Source organism: Ptychodera flava, chromosome 13 (assembly GCF_041260155.1).
Source record: "Ptychodera flava strain L36383 chromosome 13, AS_Pfla_20210202, whole genome shotgun sequence".
Lineage (NCBI taxonomy): Eukaryota > Metazoa > Hemichordata > Enteropneusta > Ptychoderidae > Ptychodera > Ptychodera flava.
The window spans coordinates 16,314,818-16,330,483 of NC_091940.1; the positions used below are offsets into that span (position 1 = coordinate 16,314,818).

Below are 15,666 nucleotides of genomic sequence, written 5' to 3' on the forward strand. Positions count from 1 at the left end.
GGGAGACTTGTAATTGTCATGTAAAGAAATTAATTTCTGTGTCAGGACGATTTTGTAATTCACTAATCGAATGAGGTGTTTTTTTCGCAGAGACAGAATTTTTTTTTAGTTAAAAGAGCTTTCATGGCACGCAATTTTGTTCTTCTCTTTTCTCTATCACTCTCTCCCGTAGATTGATTTCATTGAAGGTATCAGTGCTGAGTGGTTTGTGCGAAAGTGAATTTCCTCCCTCTCCAAGGAGAATGAACGCATGAATTTGGGTGATTATTTACTGTGCCCGGCCTGATAATAGATGATCTGGTTGCTTTGCTCAGTCTTGCGGAGTTGGATAGGTCGGGCAGCCCTGAATGGTCTTATCGAAAGACAATCACAAAAATCTGTTATGTGCACTCAATGTGAGCCCTGAATAATGAAAACAGCTTTCAAACAGCGATCAAAAGGCTTTTACTGCCCTTGCTCTGTGTTTCACAGAACTCCACGCATCCCCCCTGCACAAGCAATGGAACCTGCCATGGGTTTCCCTTTTTTGGGAAGCTGCATTTGCATCACAATAGCACAAGCCAATCATCTTTGTCACGTGCCCCCAAGCAGCCAACCATGACATTTGCTCATCTGCATATTCATGACCCACATGCTCATGTTTGTGTGCTACTGTGTATAAACTACAAGTTGATGAAGTGATGTGAGTGGGGCATCCACGCTGAACGTCGATGAGCTGATACAAATACACAGGGATTTCAGATTTGCCCAACAAGTAGTTCTGGATGGGAATCCTAACATTTCTGGTATGTGTAAGACGGAATGTCCAATTCTTTATATTCCAGTAATTTCTTCCCTGTACGCAACACCCCCTCTTGCTTCAAAGCTTTCCACATCAAGAGAGGGGGTTTGCTACACAGGGCCTCCGTGAATGGAGCGACCGGGTTCCACTCGATTGGTGTCAAGCAATATCTGTGTAGTTTACACCGTTACATTACTCCTCTATAGACCTGTTTGCACATTGTTGTCATCCTTGTGTAATATTAGTGCAGGCACCACATCACAGCCCCTATCCTTCCAGTCTGTCAACAGCTTGCTGGTCGATATTTTATTTCAAAGTAGGTCAATTTTCATGTGACTTTTAATTATATTTTGGGATTAATTTCTCACAAGCCTCTTTTTTTAATAACAACCACATGAGTCCTCTATTGTGTGTTGCCTATAAACTTTTTAAGTCAATACAATTTATCTAGAGGAAATCAATTGGGCGCCCTTAGATATCTGATTTTTTTTATTTGTGTAATATTTGCTGTCATGTTGATTTTGTCTCATTAATCTCTATATTACATAACATTGTTGGGATTAAAATTCATATATTTTTGTTCGAAATCCGTCCAAATTTCGACAAAAGCTCTGCTGTGACACAGCGTGTGTGTGTAGATACGCATACGCTGTGGAGTAAATATTGGGAGAAATTTCCGAAGTCGAAAACTCTCAATTGGAAAACAGGTGTAAACAATACACAAGTCCTTGACCTGGTTATCGGTGGTGGTTGATCTTCAGTTTGTCTCTCAAAAACATTTATTTCCCAGATCAGAATTTTGCAGTTGTACCATTGCTTTATTTCACATTTGTGTGATTTTGTTTTGGCATTATAAAGTGGTTATTTCACAATGAGTCGCAAGCCAGTGTGTTATTTTGTGTGACTCACGGTCAACTTTACTTGAGAATCAACATCCTAATTTTAGTGTTTGTTACTAACATCTATGACGGTGTGATGTTAATATTTTGTAATGAAAGGTTCAAATTTCAAATGAATCCAGTACACATTTTCGTGATTCTTCACCGACTTTTAAAATTAGAAATTTCAACATTCATAACTTATGGCTCACATTTTATATTTGATAATCGCGTTTCTTTCTGCAATTTTTTTTGTGTTTCAGATTTTTTTTTTATTTTGGAAATAAGTGTCAGTTGAAATTCTAAATGCATTTATACGGGATATTTTAACGTCAATGCTTGAAACGGATTAATGAAAAAGGTTATTTCCATTTATTTTGAACAAATTTATGAACATGCATTGATCACATATCATAACGTGGTCAACTAAATTTTAAAAATTTACAATTACCCGCTGTCAGGGAAAATATGGTGACAGTCTTTTTTGTGTGTGTGTGCTTGCAAAGGGAGCATTTGGAAAATTGTAGATTTTGTTTTCAAATGAGAACTGCTTCTTTTCAACGGACTCAAATCAATCACGGTCTGATACTGTACAGATGGCACAGCTGTTCTTACACTAATGGATAGTATGTAGACTGTCATTTCTGCTTACTTTCAAACGTCACTTTTTTTACAGCTTTCCGTCTTTCACTTGAAGATATGTTTTACTTAGAGTTGATAAGCCCAAGCGAACAGCAATATGTATGAAGTGAAATGTGTATATGTGTGTGTGTATTAGTGTGTGTTTGATGTGTGTGTGTGTATGTGTGTGTATTATACATAGTATATACATAGTATATATATATATATATATATATTGTATAGTATTATACATAGTATATACATAATATATTATATATATATATATATATATATATATATATATATATATATATATACATGCACACACATACATACATACATATGTGTGTGTGGGTATACAACATACATACACACAAACACACACACAATGCCAAAAATGAAAAAAAACATATGAACAACTTAGAAAATAGTACAGCTTATACTATTCTGTCTTTCTCATTGTAATCAATTGTGACATTTAGGGCTGTGTGTCTTGTGATATCACAAGTCTTCATAAAGTTATCCATCCCATTTTATAGAGCTGTGCTCTAATTTTGACAATCAGTAAATCACACTCTGCTGCATTTTTTTTTTTTTTTCAACCAAAATGTCAGGCAAGCGTATCCCGAACACTTATCAGGCAAACATATCCAATACATATGCAATTTAGTTCATGCTGTATTTTTTTTGTAATTTATCTATTTATTTTTTTTTGTTTGTGTGGCAGCTTTTCACATTATACGGCAGAATCTGTTCTGACAGGTAATAAAACAAAAATTAATTAGAATGGCACATACAAGACTAGTAATCTGCTGGATTCAATCTACCCCTGTTATAACATTGACCCCTCGTGCCCCCTATATATCTATCAGCGATCAACTGAGCAAGCAGGGAGAGGTGTCGATTGTGTCAAGAACGCTAGAAAAAAAAAAGTGCCGTGTGATTTCTGTGGGAGTAGTGTGCATTCAAGCCCGTAGGATGAACACTTTCTTGACTTGCAAACAATATTTCATTCAAATCCTGATTGTGAATATTTTTTGTTGAACTTCAGAAGCTCTCGTAAAACTAACAGCCTTTGAAATCTGGTGATGGATGTGACATCAAGCTAAACAGGATTGTGATAATGCTGTGGTTTAAAAAAAAAGTACGTCAGTTTGATCAGCTGTGTTGAAAAAAAACTAGTGATCTGTCAAACTGTATTACTGTAGTGTAGGTCTCCATTTTTTTATATTTACGAGTGCCATAATTTTTATTCATGAATAACAAAGGCTTTAGTTGCCTTTGATGGCAGTGGCTGTTCGTAATTCTTGTTTTCATTGACAACTGTAGTCTTGGGGCTTTATGACAGAAGTCAGTGGCGGTTCAGCTTTCGATTTTATTGTCATCGGTTTTTATATATATGTGTGTATGTTTGCCTCTCCCATCGATTTGAAGTACGTTCAGTGTGGGAAATGGCGAAAAACTCTGTGTTGCGATCACATGAGTGTGGGAACAGTTCCTAAAAAGAGAAATCACTTTTCTTAAGATTAATGTGTGATTGCCACCCTGGGTATCATCGACATCCACTGAGTAAACTCCGATGAAAGTGATCGTTGCTCAGTCGTGAATGAAAATACCCCACATCTCGGTTAGACTCACCGCAGGTGACCTATCAAATTGTTTTCTTCTCTTTTAATCTCCCTTCATTACCTTGTATGTATAATACCGTATGATACTGAAATACGCACAGACACAAACACACAAACAAACACAAACACACACACAAACATATAGGAAAACAATGTCTTTGTATGGATTGCAGCCAATTTATCGATTTCTCTCGACAAGTGTTATTTTATCACAGGTTTTAAACAGCTATCCATAAACTGTATTTGCATTAGCGAAGGATACTTTAAGAGGTCGTTTGAGTTCTGTTTCATTTCCTGTTGCTTTGTGAATGAACTGTGTTATCTGAGGGCTGTGATTGTTAAAAGTAAAATATTCTTCCTGGCCCAAATAGACATTATGCGTACCTGTTCATTTGAAAACATAAAATTTATTCCAACTGAAAAATTACCGACAGTACTTATACTTTTGCTATTAAACAAAAAGTAATAAATTTTTGATATCGGTGTAGGTTAAAGTACCTACTTTGATTCATTTTAGCAAGAAATATGTACTTTAATGTGATCCATATTGTGGAGTGTTAAGTTATTGTATTGTATTTTGGTCAAATTTGATTTGTTCAACATGTAAGAGTGGGAATTTGAATTTTGTTACAGCATATTATCAAATTTTGTCACAGGATGTACTTTGTCTTTTATCCAAAGCATTGTGGAAAAGCAGTAATTGACTGGAAATTTTTTTTTAAGTTAAGATAATTGACAGCAGTAAATGCTAACAAGCGTCAGTCACATACGCATTTCCTACCGGTACGTCATCTTGCAACCTCCTGCCTCCTCCCCTTTCCACCCCCACCCCACCTTTCTGCAGTGTTGTTGTGCCGGCAACCAATGGTATCTAAAGAATCTTATAACAGGTTTTGAATTCAAGGAAAACATACAAATACCAACATCCTAGCGATGAAAAAACTTTCACCCTACTGTATAATATTTTATTAATTTTTTTTTTCTGGATAGAAGGGCATCTCTGTGTAACCAAACTATCACAATAGTTTATTTAGAAGTTGCACAGTTTCGGGCAACCTGGGTACGAGTAGAAATTGCATAGTGTCGGGCAACCTGGGCTGGAGTAGAACCTAAAACAGGAGAAGGAAAGAAAAAAAACATTTTCACATGGATTAGATCCACAAGTTTTCAAAATGTTAAATATTCTACAGCTACAAAACATGGCTGGCAATAATTTGAAACGGCCAACCAATATCGTTTCTACAATTTCACCGTCCTTTTGAAGCTCAAGTGTGTCATGTTCATGGCCCATTTATATTCTCACTTGTTTGTTAACCTTGCAATGTACATGCACTGGCCACTTAATAATAATTCAATAGTTGGATACAGTGTATGAGAGAGCGTATTTCCTTTCTTTGATAGCCAAGGACAAATGAATATATGAAATTACAGTGAAGGTAAAAAAAATATTTGTAGGCATTGGGTAAATATTCAAGTACCATCTGACCTTTTTCAAATCCTCTCTGAATAGAAAAAATATGATTTATTGAAAACATGTTTTATAAAGTATACTTTATGTATTATTAATCAAGGAAAACATCCTGAACCCTACAAAAATGAAATTAACCAGAACCAGGCAGTGAGATAACGGTAGTTTTAATCATACACTTACGATATGGATGCTTTTAGAGTAAAACAGTGGAGCTTATGTAAAAAATTTACTCTACCACCTACCCCCCCCCCCAGCGGCAAAACATACTTGACTGATACTGAAACGGTACTCAGTAATGAAACTAGAAATCGGAGGAAAAAAACTAAAACTCGGTGACTGCAGGGTTTTTGTTTAACAAGTAGCTGTTTCCCCACGTCAATCCTTTCATGGAAAGATATGTGCTACAACGGTTCATGAGTTTTTATTCCGTCAAAAGCGGAAAAAACGGTACAGCGGCTATTAAGAGCAAGAATTAGGTGGCATAGCTCTTCTGTTCATGGTGCCGTAAAGTAGATGAACACCATTGAATGAAAGAGCATGCTCAGCCGTAAGTGTGCTGCCTCATTGTTCTAAATGTTTTTTGACAAATTTAAGAGGCAGATGGTTGCCTTAAATAGTATGTTCATTTAAAGTACCTACCACATCTCTTTTCTATGTAGAAAGCTTCTTCTAATAATTGCGTGCGGCTGACCTTGACCCCTAACTGTACTTGGGGTCAGATTTAGGGATTTTAGACATGTTGGATAATCACTGTAATTTTGCCCCTGTTCAATTGCGGTATTAATTTCAGTAAAAGAGATTCTTGGCCCGGTCCTAATGCAGGGGAATTGTTTTCCTGTTGTAGGAGCGCTCATGTTGTAATTTTTCTATTTAGAAATCCATTTATGTGCAACAGAAAATATGAAAAGGAAATGTTTAAACTATGGATCAGTTGGACGTGTTTTGATGATTGTTAATCCAATGGTGACACAGTGCACGTTGCAGATTCATTTAACTCTCAGATTGGCTGATGGGAGATTTTAGGGGGTGGGGGTCAAATGTCTTCATGTGAAATTTGTCGAAAAATATTGTGCTGCTGCTTGCTGTGTAGTCGATGATCATTCAAGCCTCAGTTTTAATGCGATCATCAGGTGAAAACTCAGTAATAGTTACGACGTAGGGAAGGAAGCCATACCGCCGGGTTCTTAATGGTAGTCCACCCACAGATACATGAGTGTATCTGTGAACATCGCTTTAGATATTGATGAGAGTTTAGCTAAAGCCGTCTACAATTATTATCGCCTGATAATGTTTACAAGTGTGCCTATTGCAGTTCTGTTGTTATAGGGTTAGAGCATAAAGCCAAGCTGACAAGCCGTCGATCAATGTAATTTTTGTAAAAGTGGCTAAATTCTCGCCTCCTGTCACTGTCATCCCCCGTCGTTATCCTGTCATCGAAGTTGTAGTAGTCATGGCAACCCGCACATTTGGATGATGAGATCATATGTGTATCTTTCAAAAATGGGTACGAGCAAGGGGAAGTATGCCAAAGTCAGTTTTTTAAAAGGCCAGAACAAACAAGCAAACAAAATATTTAGTTATATCTTTCTATCAAAGTGTCATGATAATAATTGTTTAGCATAAATGAGGGACAAAGATGCATATCTAAAAATGTCCTAGCGCTGTAGAAAATGCAGGTACCAACCTACATGTAACTTTTTCTTCACAGAAATGAATTTTGCATTTTATTTTCAGCAGGTTGTTTTACAGTGAAGGGTTTATGCACTCTAAACTGAAAGGTCTTGTTTCTACTAAATTTTGGTGTCGAGATACATTTTTGTTTGTGAAAAGGAATTTTCACTTTGAATTATCAATTTAGTGATTTGAACGAGCAGAAAAACTGTGATATATTTTTTATGATATTCTGCTATATTATCATAAAACTGTTTAAATGCAGTGTGCGTATTCAATATGATGACCATATATTATTTGGTCTTCATTGATGAAGTATGTTTTACCCATTCAGTGTGTTTTAATCCTTTTAGTGCTGTAATTTTTCTCACCAAAATTTAAATGCAAATTTTGCCAATTATTATGAACTTTTATGAAATTTATTAGATAATTTTGGACCAAATAAAAATCACATTTTATTTGCTATAGTTTTTTATCAAAATTTTGGCAAAAACTTGAAAAAATTTGACTAGGGTGTATTTTATAAAGGTGATCAAAATTGACTTTGGTGCTCAGAGGGATAATGTGTACAGACATTTTATCAACATTCTTTTAACACACAAAAAGGTCTGTTTTTTAGTTTCAAAAAAATCATATGCTACTAGCAAGTGAAGGTTTAGGATTTCATAAAGACTTGAAAATTAGTACAGCGAAATTTGTCACAACATGAGTGGAGGGTATTGATCAGCCTGTTAAAATGTTATGAAGAGGAGGTATATTATATTATGCCCCTTGAAAAAATATGAGACTCCTCAATTTTTTTTTACGTGCTTGCTAACAAGCATCCCGGAGGAAGGAAGTGGTTGTGTTTATACGGTGTTGTCTCTATGTACCTGATGTTTGATATACACCGCAAGTCATCAAGTGAAACACAGTAACAGCTGCACCAATTTAAAGCCCTGACATCAGAAATGTAAAAAGGGGCCTTTGAAAATTGATGACTATATTTCAGGTATAATTGTCTCATTGTGATCAATCTACTATCTGTCAATTTACCCAAAGACTGTATTATAGTAAGTGCATATGGATCGTATTAAAGCCATCTATCAACAGAGCTCTTGGTTACACCCGTTATTAGAGCCCTGCCTCGTTGTGAGCTGGCCGTGCAAATTTGTCCAGGCAGGTTCTCAACATCGGTGCTCCCGCTGAAATATTGCCGCGGTGCCGCGAGGGCACGGCGAATGCAAATTTGTCACACTCACTCGCCAATGGTTTTCCTTTTTTTCCCCCTTTTTTCTCTCCATGATAATTGAATGGATAAGGAAAAATTATTGCTTCTGATATTATTTTGCTTTGAACCGGGTTTGATTGAAAATTATAACGCATAATGATGTGTTCTGGAATAATGAGTAAGTATGCGATTCGTTCGGAGGACGTAATGAAAATTTATGACCCTTGGAATTCTTGGCGGGAAAATTTTTGTCGGTCATGCACGAGCTTGCAGCCTGGTTTGACTTACAACTCGGTAATAGAAATTGATATTCACATGTAAGTTGTGGTTTGTAGCGCTTTGCTGTTTTTACCATTTCACGTCTGCTTTAAAGGAGGTCATTCGTCTGTTTGAATTAAACGATACTTGAATAATTTCTGTAACATTTACTCGTTTGATCAGTAAGAGCAGCTAATGCCCGACAGGAGAGCAATGCCTGAAAACGTTTGTGGTGATGAGATTTTTTTTTCCCCCCACACACCAGCTACTCATACCTACATGACTTGCAGAAAATATGCTATTCTCACCGCTTTCATGCCCGGGTAAACATGTTCAGGTTCATGGGTTTGTGATTGTTAGCTATCCAGAGAGGGGTTAGGGGGGAGGGGGCAGCCTAGACACAGGCACAAGCTTGAGGTTCTTATGCTTTGCAGGGGTTGCCATTTATTACAGCAAAGCCTTGACTTAATGTGAACAGTCAAAACAATATGTGCAAAAACATATCATACTTCTCATGCACTGATTCTATCAGGAAAAATGGTAAAAATATGCAAATCATGTCAAATATTGCAGTCTTTCACCTTATTTTATTAGCTCCGCTGTCAGCGAAGCGGAGCTTATCAAATAGGCTGATTCTCCGTCGTCGTCCGTCGTCGTCGTCCGTCGTCGTCGTCCGTCGTCTGTCAACAATTGCCTTCTTCTCTGAAAGCGCAAGTCCGATTGCTTTGAAATTTGATATGCAGTTCACTTGGGGTGACCTCACTTAAGTTTGTTCAAATCGCGGTGAAATTTGCATATTTGTATTTTGGGCATTTTTTGGTGTTTTTGGTAAAAAATCTTCTTCTCTCAAACCGCTTGAACGATTGCTTTGAAATTTGATATGCAGTTTACTTAGGGTGACTTGAGTCAGATTGTTCAAATCATGGTGAAATTTGCATATTTGTATTTTTAAGGCAATTTTTGTCATTTTTGGTAAAAAAATCTTTAAAAATCTTCTTCTTTAAAAGTACCGGTCAGATAGCTTTGATATTTGGTAATATGTCCCTAGGGATGATCTATTTCAGATTTGTTCAAATTGTGCAGAAATATGTAAATTTGCATTTTAAGGCATTTTTGCCATTTTTGGTCAAAAAATGTATTTATCAAAAGTACTGGTCTGATAGTTTTGAAATTTGGTATACAGGTTTCTATAGATGAACTAAGTAATATATATTGAATTTCTGATGAAATCTGTAATTTTGTACTTTTGGGGCAATTTTTGCCATTTTTGGTCAAAAAATGTGTATTTCCAAAACTACTCATCTGATAGCTTTGAAATTGGTATACGTTTCCTACAGATGAACTAAATTTGATCTTTTAAAACTATGATGAAATCTGCAATTTTTATTTTTGGGGGCAATTGTTGCCATTTTTGGTCAGAAAATTTTATTCTCACAAATCTACTCATCAGATAGCTTTGGTTGGCATGTTCTTAGGGATGATCCAATGTGATATATTCAAAGTATGATGAAATCTTCATGTGTATTTTTGCAGCTTATTTTAGCCACTTTTCTGTGGCCACTGCATTGAGCTATCAAAGATTTTCCACCTTCTTCATCAACATGTGTCAAAAATAGTTATTCTCTACATAAACACAGCGGAGCTATATCGGCCGCTAGGTCGCTTGTTCTGGGATCTAAGCAACATATTAAAGATCTATTGTTTACAGTTTTGCAAGTGCTTGCTGAGAAATTTGTTTTTGTCATTACATAGTTCAGTGTTCTCTATCAAAACATGAGCTAATTTCATCCGTGATCTATTATAAAACACATCAAGATCATCAGAATCTTGGTATGGAAATCAACCGCTGATTACCTCTGCTGCCCGGAGATCAGTCATTCCAAGCAATGTATCAACATCTGGGTGCTTTGTCACAGTACAAAGAAATTATGACAAAGCATAGAATAGCATATTGGAGTCTCACAGAGAATGACATTTCTAATTCATATTTGTGAAAATATGTACAGTAGGCCAAAATTGTATGGAAGTTTTGATTCTGTGGAGGATGTGTTTTTAGCCCCTTGGTAAACTGGTTTAAGATACTGCATATCTGGATGCTGTTAGGGTCTTTGTCGCTAGTGTGAGATTTGGTTCGTTTTACTTGGCTGTAATTTGCTTGTACTATAATAGTAACTAAACTGATGCTGTAATGCACAGGCATTTATAATGGCACAAAGAAATACCGTGCAGCGACTTCAATTTACAGCTTTGTAGAATCAAATACTGACGAAAGCTCTACCATTTACCGTTTCTAGTGTGAACGGATTAACTTTTAAACCATAAATTTTCAAGTTCTTAGCATGCATCTCATTCAAAAATGTAATGAACATTAAAACTGCTCATTAAAGATTATTATTTTTTTAATAATAATGCTAACAAGTAGTTATGCATTTGAACAACTGAGGTGCGATTAGTGACTTTGAGTGGTGTCTCGTTTCATCAGCTGCACACTCATTCGATCACCAGCCGGCAAACACTGAGTCACTTGTCACTAAGTCTGGTGTGAAAACCCTAATTGAAGTGGAATGGAGCAGGGTGAATATTTATCAGTTTAATTCCAGGAAAATTTGCTGAGTCCATTTAGACAACAAATAATATTTCGATTATCAGCTCTGATTTTCTGTCATTTGTCGTATTCAATTTCCAGGGGAAGTTTTTTTAAAAATCTGTATCAATTTTTGATTGTAATCCAAAAGCGCCATATCAAAATATGTAAATTAACACTTGCTAATTGCCATGGCAACAGCCAATCAGAAGTCATGAAAAAACAACCCATGTTCTAAAAAGCTTTCAGAATCCAAGTGTTTTGGCCGATGTGAAACTTCAAGATCACCTTTCCTGCAGAAGTTACTGTGTGCGGAAAATTAATCACTTTTACTTACTTGGACCGTGATGCGACATATTTGCTCAATTGATAAATGAGATGATACAGAAGACTCCTTTATATAATGATTCCGGAGTACTATGGTGAATATGAATGATGAAAAGATTTTTTTGCAAATATCTCAGGAAAGAAGATTAATTACAAGTTGTGCGTTCTGTGTCAGTTGAAGATTCCTCTGTCCTTGTGCACAACCATTAGTTGATTAAAGTCAACACAAAGTAACAATCAACTAAATCAGCGCTAAATTTGTTCCAAGGAAATTATTTTTCGTCGTCCCCTGAGAATGTTATGATTGTATATGAAGGAAATGGCAAATAATTTTTTTCCCTCACACAAGGGTTTCAAAATCCTACAAATCAACAATTGAAACGGTACAGTGTCAGACTAGAGACAGTAGAGGAAAAGCCTTTTAAAGGTATACTGTCACCTGTTCCAAATTGCCACAGTTACCATGGAAAGAGAAAATCTAACCAATCACAGATTTTAAGCGGGTGGGCGCTTTTTTAAAACAGCGCCCTCAAATGGGCATTTTGAATACCAAGGACCATTACATATGGACATATTTAGATTACAGGTGACTGTATACCTTTTTACATGGAACGTGTTCTGTGCGGTGTTGAATGTTTAGCTCGTAATGCTACGCAAGAGGAGGAAGATATCAGTCTACAGGAAATTTGATTTTCATTAAAATGCTCCAACAAGTTGTTCGATTATTTTTATTTGAAGTCGCGGTGGAGCTAGAAACTATAGCACAGCGGGGTTATTGTTCAGTCAGCATGCACTCTGCAATGTTTTCATTTCTGTGCCGTTAAAGTCAACATTGCTCGTATTGAAAACAAAAAAATCATGTCAGATATTGTTTTTTTTCCTTGTCACATGAACGCTTCAAGCAGGCTTTGCACGACTGATCAACCGGGTCAGCTCAGCGCAGGGTAATTCAAAGGGAATTGAAACTCCCATACAGCTAATTAAATGTTTAAGTGTCACAAATTGTTGGGTTTTTTACCCCAACAAAATGTGAATACTGTTATTATGTCATGAGCAAATTTTTTTTGACAAGTGTCGACTTTTTAAATTTACGTTTTGGCATGCGTATTATCCTTACTCATGAAGCTATTTCTTGAAATGTTGAAACTTTCCAGTTTGTTTCAACCAATGTCCCAAGTAAGTAGCCATGATTTTTTTTATTGCGATAATAATGCCCCGTATTGACTACAGTCAGGTGAGGCTGTCAATTTCCTTTGCGAATTAGTGCTGCTTGATTGTAAACACGCCCTGACGAACGCATCGCAGCTCAGTAATTCGGAGAGGAATTCCAATTTCGCTCGACATGTAGTAAAGGAAATTGCTTGTATATTGCTATTTATGTGGCTTTTCATAGTTGAATCTCACAAGAGGACAGAGCTGAAAAAGAGATTGTCTATTGCATCAAGTTGAGTTAATTTGGGCACAATGATGGAGCATTTTCCCTCCGCGAGTTCCTTTGCCGGGCATTGAGGAAAGCGAGAAAGGAAAAATGAAAGGGAACGTTTTACCTGAAGAGAAAATGCGTGCCAATATGTTTTTGTAGCAATAAATGAGTGAATCAGAATCCCCCCGGAGTTTTGTAACGACAATTCAATTGGTATATTGTGCGGTCAGATCATTTACAATGTCAAAAGCTTTAAAATCACAAATTGGTTCTGAGAATAGCCCAAATCCAGTATTCAGTTGAAAATTTCAACAAGATCTGACATCTCAAAAAAATATAGGTTGTTAAATAATGAAAACGCTTTTAATGACTTTTCTGTTCTTCTGTTTGATTGTCAGCTGTTAATTTTAAAGCGCAATTAAGTTGTATTGTTTTGATGGCAGTTAAATTAAGTTTACCCCATCACAGTTCAATTGATTTGCACCCGACTAATTATGAAAGGCACAGATGGAAAGATGATTAAGGATGTTGAGTGTGTCATTGACATAATAGCCTGCACAATCTGTTAAAAACCGGGGTCAAAAACCTCTATGTTCATGAAAGCAAATCGTTCAAGTAGTTTATTATAAAACTTCCCGATTATAAAATTGTCCTTAAAGACAGTCCAGCTTTGTTTTCTTAACAACTCGCAGTGCTTTGAATTTTTTTTTTCCCGAAATGAAGTGCTTTATCATTGTGTTGTATCTATTTCAATCTTTCTCACTGTCCTCTCGTAGATTTTTACAAGATTAGTCAAATCAGAAGCACAAGTACCTTCTCCTCAGAGCGCAGTATTGGAATAATGAAAAATCTCCCTCAGAAATCCATGCCCCCATTCCATTAAATATGAACAGCTCTTTATCCTTGTAAATAAAATAATCTGTAATCTCTTATTCGTTGATTTGTCGAATCAAATAAACATGCACAGATCTAGTCCTTTCCTGATTCTATTCTACATTTTAAATTATGTATTATGTAACGGGATTTATTGGATTTAGGACATCCTATTTTTTGAGGTACATGTACATGTATACTGTAAGAAAAATGACTATGTTAAATTTATTTACTTATTTTTAATATTTATTTATTTATTTATTTATTTATTTACAAACTTGTTTGTACTCACATATTTTGAAATTACGATATGATTCAGCAAGACCAGAGTCCTGAATTCCATTGACAGGTAAAACAGAAAAGAAATTATGAAAAAAAACACCAAAACTTGTTAGATATTACCTGTCATAATATTTTACCCCTATGAATACATTTTTTCAATGCATACGTTTGTGTGTGAAGTGGTTGAGATTATGAGTGTTTATTGTGTCCAAAATTTCAAAATGGTTGAGCGAATCAGCTGTTATGTATGCTTAGATGTCCTCGTCGCGACACCTATTTCTATTCAGTCTTATTTGCCACCTTTAATGTAATAATAGTGAGTGGGATTATGTTTGACACGTTGTTTTATAACTCATGTAACCGTATCTGTCCCCACGGAGCGCCAACATTATTACCATTAGTTTCCAATTTGACCCGGGTCAGCGGCGGATCAGCCCGCAGTCCTGTCAATTTATCAAAGACGAATCAAAAAGCTGACAAGGAGAGCCCAAGCGTCGAGACGCTACTGCGGGTAATTGATGCGATCTATTAAGAGTTGGTTCAGAGTGAGGAGAATGAAAACTGATCTCCCCGAGTCAAGGTTTTTACTTTTCTTTGTCATGGTCAATGTTGGAGAGTGGATGTCACTTCAAGAACGTGCCAACAAACAGCGGGAGAGGCGGGGAGGTTGGCTGGGGATTCCCCGATTTGAAATTTACGCCCATTATTTATGGAAATAATAAAAACTAATTCTCCAGGAATATTAATATTTATATTCCTCGCCACCCGCCAGTGCCTTTTTTTCAGAGCTGCTGAACTGCAAGGCAGTTCCTAATCCCAGAAATATGAATGGAAAAATGACATATGGGCTGTTAAAAGTTTATGGCCTGTTAGAACAGTCACAGTGAAGGTGCAACACTGTACAGTGAAGTTTTATCGTTAATAAAAGTTTAAAGATTGATGGGTAGTTACTTTTATGAGTATTGGCTGAGTATTGTAAAGAAATAAACAGAATCGTGGCAGATTAGGGTTTTCAGAGAGATATCTTTGCTCATCCTACTACAAAATTGACTTATTATTTTTTGAATTTTTTTTTCCTGTATTTGTAGACTTGCTTTTTATATCTGTGCATTGGGAGAGATAATATTCTAATGAATTACTTTCCCCCAAATCACTTGCATCACACTTGCCCTGACACGTCTGTAGATTTATACTTGTGATATTGAAAATATTCGAATGGTAAATTAATGTGATGTAGCAAATTTCTGCCCATAGTTTCGTACATCGGCATGCATTCACACGGATACTGTTCGTGCTTTTTGAGCATGCTCAAGTGGTGCATCTGCAATCTGTCTTTCCCCGACAGGGTGCTCTCCCCTGACGACAGTTTAATTGAAACAGTCAAAAAAATAAGAGGAGAAGGGAGTACAGCGCCGAAAAGTCTATTTTTGCTTTCTTTCAGCGTGCCTTTCAAAAGAAACGAGAGTGTAAAGAATTTGATGAAAGGGAGAGTCAGAATTCATTGTGTTCTTACATTGCTTTGAACAGTCCATTGTCAGGGAGTTTCTTTTTTAATTTTTTTTGCCAGGCATTGTCAGTTACAATGGGTTAATGTTTCTTCCAATAACAATCTGTCATGTTTCATTTGTTTTGTTTGCCGTAAAAAATTTTGAAGGCAAG

General features: G+C 36.2%; 1 protein-coding gene across 4 annotated transcripts in view; it reads left to right on the forward strand.

Moving 5' to 3' along the window:
- LOC139147586 (TOX high mobility group box family member 3-like) overlaps nt 1–15,666 on the forward strand; it is a 129,148-nt gene that overhangs the window by 92,261 nt on the left and 21,221 nt on the right. Inside the window, exon 1 of one of the 4 annotated variants that reach the window (XM_070718717.1) lies at nt 636–785. The exons of 2 other annotated variants lie outside the window; for them this stretch is intronic. In XM_070718717.1, the coding sequence (XP_070574818.1) occupies nt 765–785 (21 nt within the window). In that variant the 5' untranslated portion in view covers nt 636–764. Of the gene's footprint in view, nt 1–635; nt 786–973; nt 1,098–15,666 lie in introns of those variants that run through there. One more of the 4 variants, XM_070718718.1, reaches the window with a different exon arrangement.